We start from the raw sequence: 16281 nt of genomic DNA on the forward strand, positions 1-16281 counted from the left end.
GGGGGGGGGTGAACCGGTCACCTTTTAATCATTTAACCAGTCACCACAATCCATGCTTCATGATATGTGTGTGGAAGTGTCATGCACAGTGTCTGTCTCTGCTTACTGAAGCACAGTCACCTCAGTATTCACTACTGATGTCTTTGTGTTTATCAAGGCTTAAAATGACCCAGTTTCTGATTAGGCTTTTGTGCTTGTTATATTACATTTTGCTTTTGGTTGGCATAGGGATAGATGTAAGCTTGAGTTTGTTTTCCTTGACCAAATGGATGTTTAATGTTTGATTTGATATAGAACAGGTGTAGTTGATTTTTGGTTTAAAGATAGATCTGTACTTGATTATACCTCATTCTGGATGCAGCATAAGTTCTTGAATGATTTTCATATCAAAACAGATCCCTAAGCTCCTGTTTGGGGTGGGTTCTTATGTTTGTTTGTTGGTTGGTTGTTTTTTGTTTTTTTGTTGCTGCATGTCCTGTTTGTGATAAAGTTCAATCAAATTTATGTCTGTTATTTGGTTATCTCCTGCCAAAAAAACAAAAAACAAAAAAAACAATATATATATATATATATATATATATATATATATATATATATATATATATATATATATATATATGTATATTGATAAATATTTTTTCTGTCATCTACTGATACAACCATGGAATATTGATTTAGTTATCAGGGGACACAAAGTAATAGTAACACTGTTCATAAACTAAACAGGGTCTGACACAAGTCTTCTATGTTCAGTGGTGTTTTTTGTGTTTAGCTTATATTCTTACCTGTTAGGTGGGGTGGGGTGTGTGCATGGTAAATGTTGGGTATTTTCCCATTGGTGCTTTTTGGAGGTTTTTTGTTGTTGTTGTTGATGCAAATGTTAGCTTATTTATCTTCCCCCTTTGGGATGCCAGGGGTCTTTCAGTATAAATACCATCCCTGCCCTCTAGAAATTCTGTGTTGGAAATTTCCTCTTTTCTATCACTCTCTTTGTTTCTGCCTTTTTTTTCTTCCTTCACTGTTGTCTCCTTTTTCTGCCTTCCCAGTCCACTCCCCTTTCTTTTTACAAGCAAGCCTGGACACTTTTTTTCTCTTTTCTGCAGTCTATGATGTACTATCTGAGCTGTTTTGCTCTGGCGATTAGGTAGTGAGATTTTAAACACTGGGATGGGCACTAGTGCCCATTCTTCAGTGTTCTTTGCCTATATGGCCTTTTTGTGTATTATTCTTTTTGGCTTTGAAGTATTGTTTTTTTCCTTCTTTATAATTTTTTGTAATCTGGGGATGATAAATTAAGCGGAATGGCTGGCGTCCTCAGCATGGCCTGGTCTTATTTGCCTTAAGGACCTTAATGGTTGGGATACTGTGTCATGAACTGTTTTGTGGGTTTGTCTTGGTGGTTTTTTGTAGATGTGACAGTTTGGTGTTGATGCGATTGACCATTTGTATGGTGTATGGTTTGACAGTCCTAATATGGCCCTGTGCGGTTGGCTGGACTAAAGAAAAAGAACAAGCTTAAATATCTACAAAGGTCAGAGGAGATTACATGTAGGCATTGATCAGAAAGCTAGTTAGATTATTTCATCAGTTATTCTTTGCTTTGGCATTTCAGTTTGTGAACTGTTTTCTTTCTATAATTCTTCTGTGTGTGTTTTTTTTTTTTTATGTCTTTATGTATATATTAATCTTTTATTCAGAAATATATGATGTATATATCTGTGTGCTTTTGTTTAAAGCAAATTTTTATCCTTTATTTAATTAGTGTGAGAGGGGTGGTGTTGGTTTTGGGGGGTGTTAGGGGTGGGGGTGAAGGTTTGGCAGAGGGGGAGGGGTAAATCAGAAAGATGTATATAGATTTCAGCAACAGCTGCTGCTATCACTGTGTTAAAGATCTTCTATTTGAAGTTGTGAATTGTGTATCCACCCTGAAAATATTATTTTCTGATGTGTGTGTGTGTTTTTTTGGGTTTTTTTTTGTTGTTGTTGTTGTTGTTGTTGTTTTGTTTTTTGTCTGTTTTGTGTGGTTATTAGTCTTAGCAAACAGATTTCTTCTTGGATTTTGATTTTTCTTCTTTTTTTTTTCCATAGTTCTCTAAGTCATGTGTGTAGTACCAGAAGTATTTAAGGTTTGGGATATGAGTGTTTTGTATCAAACGATTCTTCCCTCTCATTTTTTTTAATTTTTTTTTTTGTGTGTGTGTGTGTGTGAGAGAGTGTTCAGTGAATGTGAACAAGAAGGGAAGCTAATCCTGTACATATCTAGGGTGTGGTGGTCACGGAGGAGGAGCAAGAATAGTCTCCCTTACATTTGGCTGATCGTGGTGTCACATATCCTCATATGCATTTCACACGATCTGTCGCTGGTTTCACATTTTCTATCACTGCCATGTCTTTTCACTCTGATATTTCATGATTATATTTCTAAGAATTTGTCTTTAAAGTTGGGGGGTAGCACAAACAGTTCGATATTGTGCGAAATCTTGTCCAACTGATGGTGAAAATGTATTTGAATATTGTCCACACAGCCTCAAGTCTTTCCTTATTTGTTTTCTTTTTGATTCATTCTTTGTTTGCATTATTCACCTTTTACTTTTCTGTTAACATTCTTTTACATTTTTCTTTCAATTTTCTCGTCTTCATGAAAAGAGAAAAAAAGGATATCAGTTTAGTTGGATTATCTGGAACAGATATTGCTAGTGTTTGTGTGTAAGGTAGAGAAAGGGGGGTGGGTGGGAGAGAGTGTGTGTGTTTGTGTGTAAAACAGGTGACAGGGAATGTGTAACTTTCATTCTGAGTATTGATAGATGAGACAAAAGTAGAGAAGTGGAGTATGATTTACAGGGTTACCACCCGGCAGTCTTTTGTCACATGTCTTGATCTTCTTTGGGTGGACATTTCTTTGTAATTTCTGTCCATGTATTTTCAGAGACCATTATTTTCTTTGGTCAGTGATTAGATTGAAATTATATGTATCACACACACACTCTCTCATAGGGACATGTGCACACACACACACAAGATTCAAGACTTTTGATATTTCTTTGTAATTTCTGTCCATATATTTTCAGAGACCATTATTTTCTTTGGTCAGTGATTAGATTGAAATTATACTTATCACACACACACACTCTCTCTCATAGGGACACACGTATATACACACAAGATTCAATACTTGTTATCCTGCCACTCTTTATTGAGGTTTTGTTGTGGAGGATTACATAACAGGTCATTATGCACAATACAAACTGGAAACTTTTTTGATTTTTATGTTACAGGAGGATACTATCTTGTTCTTGAATTCAGTATATTGGATGAGTAGACCTTGTGCAGTCAAGTGTATCTTGAATATCTTATCGCATGTATGGTAGTCCTTGGCAAACGATTCACTTTGACAGTAAAAGAAAAGCACTTACAAGCAGAAAAAAAAAGAAAAATATAGATGGTGTGATGCTGTGGCAACACACTCTCCCCAGGGAGGGCAGCCCAAACTTCACACAGAGGAATTTGTTATGACAAAAAGGAATACAATACAATGCAAGGCAACACAACACAACACCACACAACACAACACAACACAATACAATACAAAACGATATTTTTCACTTTGTGTCAGCATGTATTTGACCAGGTGTATATATATATGCATTGAAGATTCTTTGAAGTTGTGCTTTTGTGTCACTGGTCAAGAGTGAAGTGCAGATACATCTCTGATGTTTCCACATGTCAATGCTGTTTTGTTGTGAAATGCATTGTGCTCCTCCTCATGCAGATAGCAAGCATTTAAAAGTAAAAATTAATTATAAAGTCATTATTTTTTACAATATGTAGGTATTAGCGTATGTGTGTTAATGTACACAACTGCAAGGAAATGCGTATTGTAATTAATATTGAGACATATAGTTGTTTATCTTTGCTGTTCTTTTATTTATTTTTTTGAGTCGACATTGCATTCGAAGGGGTGGGGAGTGGTGGGGGAATAAGTATTTTTGTGCAAGTTAAATCATATTTTTTGGTGATGTGTGTGTGTATGCATGCATGCATGTGTGCATATGTGCACCTGTTCTTCATTGTAATGGGATGTGATTTTTCATGGCTGATATACTGTAAATGGGATTGCACCAAATTCTCTTGTTCAGCATTATGTCAGTTGTGAGTGTGGATGCACATGTTCCTCATTTTGATGGGATATATATGTAATCTTCTACTGTTAAAACAATTTATTTTAGAGGATCAACACACCCCCAAATATGAAATAAGGCTGCCTCAATGGCTGGGCAGAAATAGTCATTACACATAAAACCCACTTATAAATTAAACTTGGGAGTTGCAGCCCACAAATGCAGAACGAAAACGAAACTGGAATTTCCAGACTTTAATGTTTGTGGAGTGTGTGTTAATATACATGCATGCACGTGCTCATACGTACATCCATGCACTTCATTGTGATGGAATACAGTCTTTCTCAGTCAAGAGAATAGTAAAAACTGACTGACAGAAAATAATAATCTTGCTGAGCATTATATTTGTAGTGTGTGTATGGTATGTATACGTAAATGGGGGTTGGGGGGAAGCGTGCACGTATCCATGTATGTTTGCTTGCACGTGTACATGTGCTGTCAGAATCACAGTAATTTGAGATATCGTCATTCATACATTTGTGTCAGATAGTATTCTTTTGTTGTTGTTGTTGTTGTTGTTGAGTTTCTCAGTTCTGAAACATATGCTGAGTGAATATATTTATCCACAATTTTGTTCATGTGTGTGTGTGTGTGTTGTCATTGTGGTTGTTGTTATTATCAAAAGCAAGAAAATGATATTCACATAAATATTGGATTTGGGAAGAGGTCTTTGGTCATGGTGAATGTATGTTTGTCCACATTTTTATCACTGAATGTGTGTCTGTGTGTGTATGTCACTCTTTTGTGTGTGCGGGAGTGCGGGAGGTGCGCATGTGTTGATTTTGTTGCTGTCTTTTGGTGTGGTGTGTTTTTAATGGTGTTCACATAGATATTGGATTTTGGAAGAGGTTTTTTTGTGTGTACAGTGATCAGATGAAATGTTTGTTTTTTATTGGCCCTTTTTTTTTTTTTTTTTTTTTTTTTTTTTTTGGTGCTGCCCCATCATCTGCAACACCTCTGCTGAGTCACTTCAGTGGTGTTGGGTAGTGCCTGTTCTGATTTAACGTACTCAGGACTCCACCTACTAAGCCCCCTACTGATGACAATAATAGCTTAGTCGTGGAGCCAGACTGAGTGAATGTCCCCCCAGAGTGGAGACTGTGACTAGGTCCCTCCAACGACAGTCCCCCATGAATATGCTGACACCTAAGATGTTGACAGGTCTCCTCCCCAAGCATGGAAGTGGAGGGCGATCGAAAGTGACATCACCATGAGAGAAGGGCATTAAACCCACAGTATTTGGAACTTTTAATTTTTTAATTGATGATGGAGGAGGAGGATGGTGATGATGACGATGTTGCTATGGAGGTCCGTTAGGCCTGGGACAATGTGGGAAATAAACAACATTAAAAATATCACCCTTTCATGTGCAAAATATGCACTGACAACAAACTTCTCTCTGTCTCTAGCACAGTCTCTCTCTCTTCTCTTCTTTCTCTCTCTCTCTCTCTCTCTCTCTCTCTCTCTCTCTGTCTCTTTGTTCACTCTCTCTCTTTCTCTTTCTTTTATCTCTATCTTTCTCCTCTCTCTCTTCTCTGTCTCTCTCCGACACACTCTCTCTCCTCTCTCTCTCTCTTTCTGTGATTATGTACATGCATAATGTATGTCTTTTTGTCTTTCAGCTAAAGAGCAACTGTATAAACTAGGAGGGCAAAGTAAATAACTAGGGAGAGTTCACATTGCACCAAAGCTATAAAGAAATTAGAAATCTTCAATGCTCACCATTAGTGATTGTGAAATAGTAAGCATTGTAGCATGTTATTACATTATATTTCCTGTTGTATGATAACTGATGTTGTCAACAATGAGTCATTTTTAAAAATTCTGCATTGTAATAACGTTTCAGATGTTTTTCTTTTATTTTCTTTTTCCTTTTTTAATGTGTGTGAGAGAGAAAGAGAGAGAGAGAGAGAGTGTGTGTGTGTGTGTGTGTGATTCAGAAACAATGGTAACTTTTTTTCCCCCATTTGTTTTCTTCTTTGAGCATTGTACTCAAGGCTGTGTTTGATGACAATATTTCCCTTTTGATTAAGTCAAACCAGTTTTTTGTATTGCAGCTATTTCTATTATGCACCTCGCCCCTGCACCCCTTCCCCCCCCCCCCCCCCCCCCCCCCACCCCCACACACACACACATCCCTCAGTTCTTCACACTATTGAACTTATAAAAAAAATGGTTTGGTATGAACTCATTATTGAAATCAACCTAATTTTCTGTTTTTTCAAAAGGTTTTTTTTTCCAGTTTGTGTGGGACCTGTGTTTACAATTTTGTCAGCCCTGTTGTGGCCCTGTGTGGTCAGCTGTGGGCTTTCAGCAACAAAAGATCAGATAAAGCCTCTGATGATGAAGGCTGCTTGGCCAGCTGGTGCTGGGATTTACTCTCAAGTGGTGTGAGCTGATTCATTCATTCATTCATCACATTACCTGCATGAAGATGTTGCGTTAGATTTACTTCCATCCGCACAAAGTCTTTTGTTGTTGTTTTTTCTTTGATGTAGAATATTATTTTGATCACAGTATAACTTAGACTGGTTTTTTGTGTGTTTATTTAGTTAGTTTTTGTTTTTTTCTTACTGTTTGTTTTTGTTGTTGGTTGTTTTAGATTTTTGTTGGGTGGGGTTGTTTGTTTGTTACTTTTGAGAGGGAGGAATTAATGTTCTTATTTTTGTTGTTTTTTAAGGGTTGGGTTTAGAGGGAAAGGGGCCTGGAGTGTTGGTTTGGGTTGTCTTTGTGTGTGTATAGTGTGTATTTGATTATGATCTTCATGATCATTTTTCTTTGATGTGAAGCAGAAGGAAATATGGGCGAACTGTTTGTGCACATTGTGCTGATGTACAAAGGTTGTTTTACTGAGAAAACAAAATAAAGATTAGTGAAATTATGTCTTTGACTTGGATTTTTTCGAATCTGCTTGTCTGTGTGTGTTGTGTGAGTTTGAGGGAGACATAGGGACAGATATACTTTTGCTTCCCAGATTTCTGTCAGGATTTTGGATCATTAATGAAAGAGCATGCAGCTTCTTCTTCCTCATGATGGATTCAATTTTATTTCAGCACTGTATCCATGTATGTGTTCACCAACTGATTTGAGTCCACCCAAGCTGGTTATTGTAACAACTGAGATGATGCTGAGCTTTGAAGTTGTCCATTTTTAGAGTCAAAATGATTATTGTTTTTGGTTTTGTCCACATTTATGAGATGGAGGGAGACAGACCAAGTTTGCAGTAATCTAACCAGCAAAACAACGAACAAATATTGTAAATAAAAGTATTGTGCGTTGCTGAATGTATTGACCAAAACATGAATACCAGTGTCCACACACACACACACACACACACGCATATATATATGTGTGTGTGTGTGTGTGTGATTAAAGTAGAAAGTAGGAAAACAACAAAGTAATATCCAATTTTAGCAAACACAAATTAATCTATTGAGAATTGACAACGAACATCACATATTTAACTACATTGTGCTTTTTTCTCCTTGTGTGTCACTTCTGGAAATAAATTCAAAGACCATTCTACTCGATCGCGTTCGATTTCTGCGGCCAACGAGTGAATCGGCCCACTCCTCTGACGTCATCACTTTGTGGGTATGTCCTCATTTACTAAAAATAGAATCTGACTTCATGCGATGAGAATGTGGTCTCACGCCTGTTGGCAGCACTTGTCGCTGAGTGTGTGACCTTGTTCAGTGAGCGGACCGTTACGGCGAGTACATTTGTAGTGTGTCGTTCATCGTGAAAACCCGTTTACTTTCAAGACAGATATATACGTATCGCAAGTTGCTTCCAATCTGAACCAAAGAGTTAAAACTTGTATGGAAATAAAAATAAGCAAACGGTTACACCCTCACAAAAGAATTACACAGACATACGAATACTGAACACAGGAACTTGAAATTTTCGATGCCTCAAGGTTTCGAAGGGGAGGGGTTGGGTGGATGGAGGTGGGGCGGGGAGAGGGGGGGGTATATCTCGTGCCAAAAAATACATCCGTCCCAAGCTTATGAATCCAGGCTGAGAAATCGTCACAACTATTACTAACCTGGCAATCCCACTGCCAGGTGAATGCCGTTTAGTTGACTCCAAACCACTTGGAACTTTTCAAATAAGTATGGCAATATTTGACCGCGCAAATATCTTTGCCCATCAACTGTGCTTGCTGTGAATGTTATGTGTATGTAGGTGAGGCTGTGTGTGTGTGCGCGTGTGTAACCCGGGAAGTTGATTGGACAGTGGTGTAATGATGTTTATTTGCAGTGAGTTCATCTACAGTTAGCTTATTTATCATCATTGTTATCTTATTTATTTATTTATTTATTTATTATTGTTATTATTTTTTATTATTATTATTATTACTACTACTACCTTTTTTTTATAATTATTATTTATTTATTTATTTATTGTGTAATCTTATCTATTATTTATTCACCTTTTTCTCTCTTTTTTTTTTTTTTTACATTATAATTATTATTTATTTATCTATTTGTGTAAGCTTATCTATTATTTATTCACCTTTTTTTTTCTTTTTTTTTTTTTTTTTGTTTCCCTCAAGGCCTGACTAAGCGCGTTGGGTTACGCTTCTGGTCAGGCATCTGCTTCGCAGATGTGGTGTAGCGTATATGGATTTGTCCGAACGCAGTGACGCCTCCTTGAGCTACTGAAACTGAAACTGAAACTAGTGAGTTTTGTACATGCAAAGTGCTTCGGCCTCTATTTTTAGAATACCATGGAATAAGTGTTTATTATCATGACATAGGAAGAAGAATTTAAGAAGATAATTATTATCATCATTTGTTTTCCTCCAGTATCACCAGCTAGTGTGGAATTTGTAAGTGTCATAAAATGTCAGATTCATATGTATATTGATATTGGACATAAACATGAAGAAGAATAACTTTTGCATCTGTGTGAACTCTTTTTTTTTTTTCTTTTCTTTTTTATTCAGTTTAACTCTCTGAAAACTTTTTCCTTAACTTTTGTTGATTTTCTTCATATCACATCAAAGTTTATTAGATCCACTTCAGATTCTTCATTACATACATACATACATACATTAGTTTGCATTTTAGTATACATGTGAGCATTGATGTAATATGTCATATAGAATATTGTTTTATATAAATAACCTATTATTATCTTTTATTATTATTATTATAACAAGTGTGCATATAGTAATTCAGTTGTGTTGTTGAGAGTGTGAATGTTTCTTTTATAAGATAAATGTGATTCTGTGGATACGACTGATCAGAACTGATACTTTCATCAAAAGATAACTTGATCAATAACAAGAAATGTCACTTCTTCTTTCTGTATACATAGTTTCATTGTTGTGGTGCAGTTTAAATGCTTTTCAAGTCAGAGTATTGATCTTTGAGTGCAAAACCAGAAGCACATGACTTGAATGAAGGTCTTGTCATGATCGTAGATTTTAATAACATTTATAAACAGATAAAGAATGTGTGTGTGCGTGTGTGCGTGCGTGCGTGCACGCGTGCGCATATGTGTGTGTGTGTGTGTGCATGTTCATGCTTTGTCAACATTTACAAGCATAGATAAAGCTTACATGTCAGCATGTGTGTGTGTGTGTGTGTATAATTATAAGCGTCTGTGTATCAGTTTAAGGTCTTTGCTTTTCACCTAGGTCTTTTACATATACAAGACGTCCATGTGTGTGTGTGTGTGTGTGTGTGTGTGTGTTAGTTTAAGGTCTTTGCTTTGAATTGCTTTTCACCCAGATTTTCTACATGTTCGAGACCTGTGTCTGTGACTGTACATGTGTCTGTGTATTTGTTTAAGGTTTTTGAATTGCTTTTCACCCAGGTCTTTTACATGTACGAGACATGTTTGATGTGTGTGTGTGTGTCTGTGTTTCTGTCATTATTGATATTAAAAGCACACACACACACACACACACACACACACACACACACACACACACACACAGAGTAGAAACATATAAAGTATCTGTGACAGACATACCAAACATGAAAATGCATATTTTCAACTGAAATATTTTTTATTTTGTTATAATGTATCTCACTTCCATAAAGCTTAGAATTGGAAAATGTAATAAAATATTTTTAGAACACATAGAAATGGTCAACCTTGTTTTAAATCAAAATGGTATTTTCTCAAAATTCGAAAAAAAAATTGCTAGTTATTAAGAAATACTGAGAAGTCTTAGTATCAGAACATATTCTTCTCTAAAGCAAACTATAATCCATGAAATCACACACACACACACACACACACATTCAAACTTACATACATACATACATAATTGTGCAATACTCTCTTTATATATTCTTCCATAACTCATTAATTGCTATCCATAATTCATTCAGTGATTTATTGTTTTGTTGTTTTTACTTTTTTTCTTACACTTTCAATCAATTAAATAACATGCATACACACATACACTTTTAAATTGTACATGTATACAGTATATCATATGTATACATTTTCATGTTTAAACCAGCCATGACACCAAACCAGCCATTACTATTATATGTGTAAAATAATCAAATCACACACACACTGGGCATACATAATCACATATTCCATATCTAAGTGCATTCATTCATGACATTTAGTGATACTGATACATATACTCTCTCTCTCCAAACCTCTATATATAACAATATTTCCACACAATTCATCTCATTCACACTTACTCATTCACAGACACAGTTTTGTTTTTTTTTCTTTTTTTTTCTTTTTCTTTTTTACAATCAGAAACACACATTCATAAAACATTGTTGCACTGGAAGTTTTTATATATATAAAAAAAAAAAGAAGACAACTTCATATTCTATGGCACTTTTGCTCCCCCATACACACTGTTTTAAAACCATCTTTGTCTAGATTTTCTACAATGTATCAAAACTGTCACCTTACAAAGCATAGTTTGAGTCATAATAGTAGTGTATTTAGACAACAAATGCTAAATATTGCCCACAAAATGGTTTTCCCAACTTTTCAAAGTTTCAAGTTATCCTTTTAACTGTTGGAATTCCCAAAACATTCACCAGTTAAATGCTAAACTTATATCAAAGCAGAATTCCATCATGTGGTGCTTTTAGTACTTTTACAGTTTCATCCTTGCTTCCCACAAAAACATTATTTTGTTAACATCTTCTCTCAAAGTCAGTCCAAAAATAATGTGCTGTACAAACTTTAAAGACAAATCATGAGAAATTCAAGGTATAAAAAGCTCATACCGGACTGATACAATTATTAGTTTTGAGTCATTTTCTTTAAAGAATACCTACCCTCCTCAACTTACTAATTGATACATAACATCAACAACAATATAAATGATTGTGTTATTCAACTTTGTATAAAAAAAACAAACAAAAAAAAAAACCAGCTGTATAATACAATTGACAAGAACTTCTCTTTTTCATACTAATGAATAAAATCTCTCTGACAATACCAGTTAATTTTTTTCTTAACACTTTTCATTCTTTTATGTTTTCCATAAACTGTAACTTTTGTGTAAAAACAAAACATAAAACCCCATCTATATATACACATACCTGGGTAAAAAAACCAAAACAAACCCAGTGTTCTACATCAAAGTTTATAACATGTTTACTAAAATTCAGGTTGACATGTAAGTAATAAATGAGTATACTTCAGCAGTCACAGTCTCACTACCATTCAACAATCCTCCCTGTGAATGGCTTTTATTTGTAAACTATTACAAGTTCAACATCCTGACCAAACGTTACAACAACCTGTTGTTAAAAACAGATCCTTTGAAGGCATTATGCACATTCAATATAGAAATTAAAATATTAATGTCCATGAATACTAACAAAACAAAAAGAACAAAGCAACAAATTGTCAACAAGGCCTTTAAGCCAGCAGTGTTTTCATCCCAGATATAATTGTCAATGAGATATGGACACACACACACACGCTCACGCACGCACGCACGGTATACATGTGCGCGCACACACACCAACTCACACACACACACATACACACACACACACAGTCAAAGGGCACAGTTCTGAAACCACATCACTCCCAGGCAAGGTTCTGGGTTACCATGATCTGGCAGCCACTGCTAACATGCTCCACAATCTGCTGCTTCAGTTTGATCACTTGTTCACGAAGACTGGACGCTGTAGCAGACAAGTCACTGTTCTGTCCTTTCAGCTCGGCCACACGATCCTCCAGCCGTGAAATTCTCTCCAGCTTTCGGGTACGACACTTCTGTGCAGCCAGTCGGTTCCTTGCCCTCTTCCTCTCCAGCTTTATCCTCTCCTGTGACTCCATGTTGATAGGGGAGAGGGGAGGGGAGGAGTTGAGACAGGGGACAGTCTGGGGCGGCTCTTCAAGTTTCGGCAAACGGATGTCCACCAGAGGTGCAGACTGGTGTGAATGGGAGGAGGGGGCAGAGGGCTTGGGGTGGGCGTGAGACACAAGTCCAGCGGCCGTGGACACGGGTAAGGAAGCCCCGGACGTGGTCAAAACAACACCGTTGGGGAGGGTGGTGGTGGCACTGACTTGCTGAAGCGACTGAGTGACTTCCGGGAGAGAGGCTCTGTCACTGACGGTGGACACTGGATAGGACTGTCCGATGGCTTGGTCGACGCTGGTTGTGATGACCGCTTTGGCTTCCGATGGCTGCAATGGCAGTCGTGAGCCCTCTCTGGACTGCAGTTGCGCAAGGGCGTCGACAAATCCTCGTGCGTACGCTTCTTGCTCCTCGGTGACGAACTTGGGGAAAATGAACTGAGTCGGCGTTGGCGTGGTGGTCACGTTGCCGTTGGCCTGAATAATCATCTTCTCCAATTCAGGCGACGCGAGTTTCAGCATGTGTAAATCAGGCGACTGCAACAGCGCTGCCGTTTTCTTAGCTTTGGTGGAGCTCGACCCGTTAAAATCTAGAGTCATGTTCCGTTTGAGTCGTTTGACAGCCGACTCTGGTTCACTGGACGTGAACATTGACTGTTCCATTTTCACTGAAGGCACTCGAAGATCCAGTTTGAAATTGAAAATGTTGGCGTATCCAAACAAGTCTTTGGTCGGTCAGATGACTCACGGTCTAGGGGTCCCCTTGTGTGTTATGGTTTCTGCCTGTGACTGGTGCCAGTAGTCGCTGCTTGGTAAAGAACAAGCGCAGTGTGAGTTCGCGTATAATATCTGACTCATCCGTCTAATATTAGAATGACATCATGATTTTGCGCTGTTTCATTGGCTGCAAATGACATCATGTATCACGTGGTTTTTCACTGTTGGAAATCCCGATTGGCCAATACTGGTTTGGCATACGTCATTTCTTTCTGTGTTCCTTGGAGGGGAACCTCCTGTGTTAACAGCCTAATTCGGAGTGTGTATAACTTACGTTTGTCGTGCATGCGACTTATTTTTGCAATGATACACAGCTGTGGCCACAAACTGCCATACAGTTCAGTTTCAGTTCAGTTTCAGTAGCTCAAGGAGGCGTCACTGCGTTCGGACAAATCCATATACGCTACACCACATCGCCACTGAAGCGTAACCCAACGCGCTTTGTCAGGCCTTGAGAAAATAAATAAATAAATAAATTTAAAAAAATAATAATAATAAAATAATAAAATGAATAAATAAATAAAATGAAATAAATAAATAATGATATATATAATAGTTTTTTTTAATAAATAAATAAGTAATAATAATAATGAAAATAAAATAAAATAATGAAAATAAAAATACTGCCATACACGTTTGAACATGCAAAACAAAGCACCCAGGCCACGACAACTTCGTCAGAGATCGTTTGTACTGTTTGAGAAGGTAAAACGCTGTCATTGGTGAATGCATGAGCTCACTGGTGACATTAAAAAAATATCTGTAATTCAGTTTGTTTCAAGGAGACGTCAAAACGTGCGGACTTATCCATATATATCGTTCACAAGATGTATGGTTCATGATCAATAACAATGCACTCTATTGTACAATAAACAAAAATGCAAATGGTGGGGTATAGAGTGAGGTGGGGAAAGGTGTAGGATTTATAGTGAATACAACTGACATGCCGTACGTGCAAGTGGAGGTGTCATGAATATCGTTCTGAAGAACCAAACGAGAAATTATATGCATGAGCAGACTTCAGACAAACATACCCAGACACACTAACAGACCGAGCGATGGATCGAGAACAGGAAGGGGACAGGCAGAGACAGAAGAAAAACTTAATATTTTGATTACCAAGCCATGAAAAGCCGGAAAACCAGTCGGATAACTTGTAGTTTTGTATGGCTTTTACAATGCCACAACTGTTATTATCTACACACACACACACACACACACACACACACGCACACACACACACACACACACACACACACACACACACACACACACTTGCACGCGTCGTGCGCAAGTTTTTTCTTCATGAACTAAATTTGTTACGAGTCGATTTTAATACCATATCTTTGTGGCTGATTGTGTACTAGTAACCAGATAGGAAGCACTTGACACCCTATATGAATCATAAAATGAAAACTTAAAACTTCCTCAGTGACTAGGGACAGACATATTCAAGAAATCAGGGTTTAATGAGAAACTCAGTGAAAGCTTTAGATACAAAAGAAGAAAAATAAAAGTTTTCTTTTTGCTGTTATAAAATACCATGCTGAAAATTCCATTGACAATGAAACCGTGCAGCTTGCAGAGAAGTAGGGCTATCGTCACCTAAGTCCTATGTTGTTCTTCTCTGGTCGAAGTTCCTTTCATTGGGATCAATGACGATGTTATCTATTTCCCTTTATCTTTAAAACTGTGTCTGATTCATCATTTCATGCTACAAACTAGCAAATCCTTGCGGCGCATATTCAATCAATTTGAAAAATTATTATAGTTTTATAAAATTGGCCGTGGTAAGGAAATCGCTTTTTTTTTTCTTTTTTCTCTCTCTCTCTTTTTATTTAATTTTTTTTTTTTTTTTTTTTTTTTTTTTTTTTTTTACTGATGTGCTGAATGGTTGGTTGGACAGGTATTCCACTGATCAAATTTGCTGGCCCAGAACCAACATTCATAACTTTCCCGGGCCATGGCTTCTATTGAGCCAAAATCTAATGTTGTCTGACTTTCCATTGATTGAAAAAGGACAGGCTTGTATTTTCAGTAATTCCCCCCCTACCTGATCTTTTTTTTTCTTTTTTTTTTACCATGTATGTGTGTATCTTTTTCTGAAAGCCGCTGCTTTACACACTTCAGAGACAGTTATCTTCTCTTTAAAGCATCCGGGAACTGATCCTCACTTTTAATTAATATCGATCGTTTTGCGTACTTGCGGTTGGTTTAACGGTAACGTAAACGTAATTAACACACACATGCTGTTTTTATCCAATTTGTCTATAAAAACAAACAAACACACAAATAAAAACTGGCGGCGAGGATCGACGAACACTGCAAACCGGCAAGATAACAGTTTGCTGCGCCATGGGCAGATCGTTCAGTTTGAAAGCACAGGAAACAAAAGGACTGTGACAATATGACAATTTTGCACACGACTTTTGACTGATCAAAGTTTCGTCCATGCTGAGATCAACATGACAAAACAAGCTCAGTGAAACCATGATATCATGTCATCTCGTCTCTTCTGAATGTTCTCACATCACCAGCATACTGTTTAAAATGTGGTCAGTCGTCTTTCTTTGGCCTGCGTGTATGGCTATCAAAACATGAACACACGTTGTGTGGATCTGCCATTGACGCTCTCACAAGAGAGAAAGCGTTAGTTCACTGATAACATTGGTCATGCATACCCCTCACATGATTGTGATCTTCAAGTTCATCTTTTTCAGTGTCACACACACACACACACACACACACACACGGAGAGAGAGAGAGAGAGAGAGAGAGAGAGAAAGGAAAAAAATGAAGATAATAATTATACTGAAATGGGGCGGGGGGGGGGGGGGGGGGGCGAGGGAATGAGATCGTATGGCCAAGGAAAACAGTGCTAGGTAAAAGGAGACCAGGCAAACTTTTTTGTTGGTTGTTTTTTTTTGTTCAAAACGGGCAGTCAACATCTCTGAGCTTTGCCGCCGGGAACCCAGGCCCAATGGGGACAGCTGGTGATGTGCTCAGCGGTGCA

General features: G+C 37.4%; 1 protein-coding gene across 1 annotated transcript; it reads right to left on the bottom strand.

Moving 5' to 3' along the window:
- Positions 1-10177: 10177 nt before the first annotated feature.
- LOC143295337 (transcription factor Jun-like) lies at positions 10178-13321 on the bottom strand. Its single transcript, XM_076606977.1, has one exon. It carries the CDS (start codon positions 13152-13154, stop codon positions 12213-12215), a length of 942 nt encoding a protein of 313 aa, XP_076463092.1. The 5' UTR covers positions 13155-13321; the 3' UTR covers positions 10178-12212.
- Between the last annotated feature and the right edge of the window lie 2960 nt (positions 13322-16281).

The sequence above is a fragment of the Babylonia areolata genome, chromosome 20 (genome assembly GCF_041734735.1).
Source record: "Babylonia areolata isolate BAREFJ2019XMU chromosome 20, ASM4173473v1, whole genome shotgun sequence".
Classification (NCBI taxonomy): domain Eukaryota; kingdom Metazoa; phylum Mollusca; class Gastropoda; order Neogastropoda; family Buccinidae; genus Babylonia; species Babylonia areolata.

Excerpts from the sequence above, each read along its gene's own strand:
- LOC143295337 (XM_076606977.1), bottom strand. The coding sequence starts at position 13,154 with ATGGAACAGTCAATGTTCACGTCCAGTGAACCAGAGTCGGCTGTCAAA.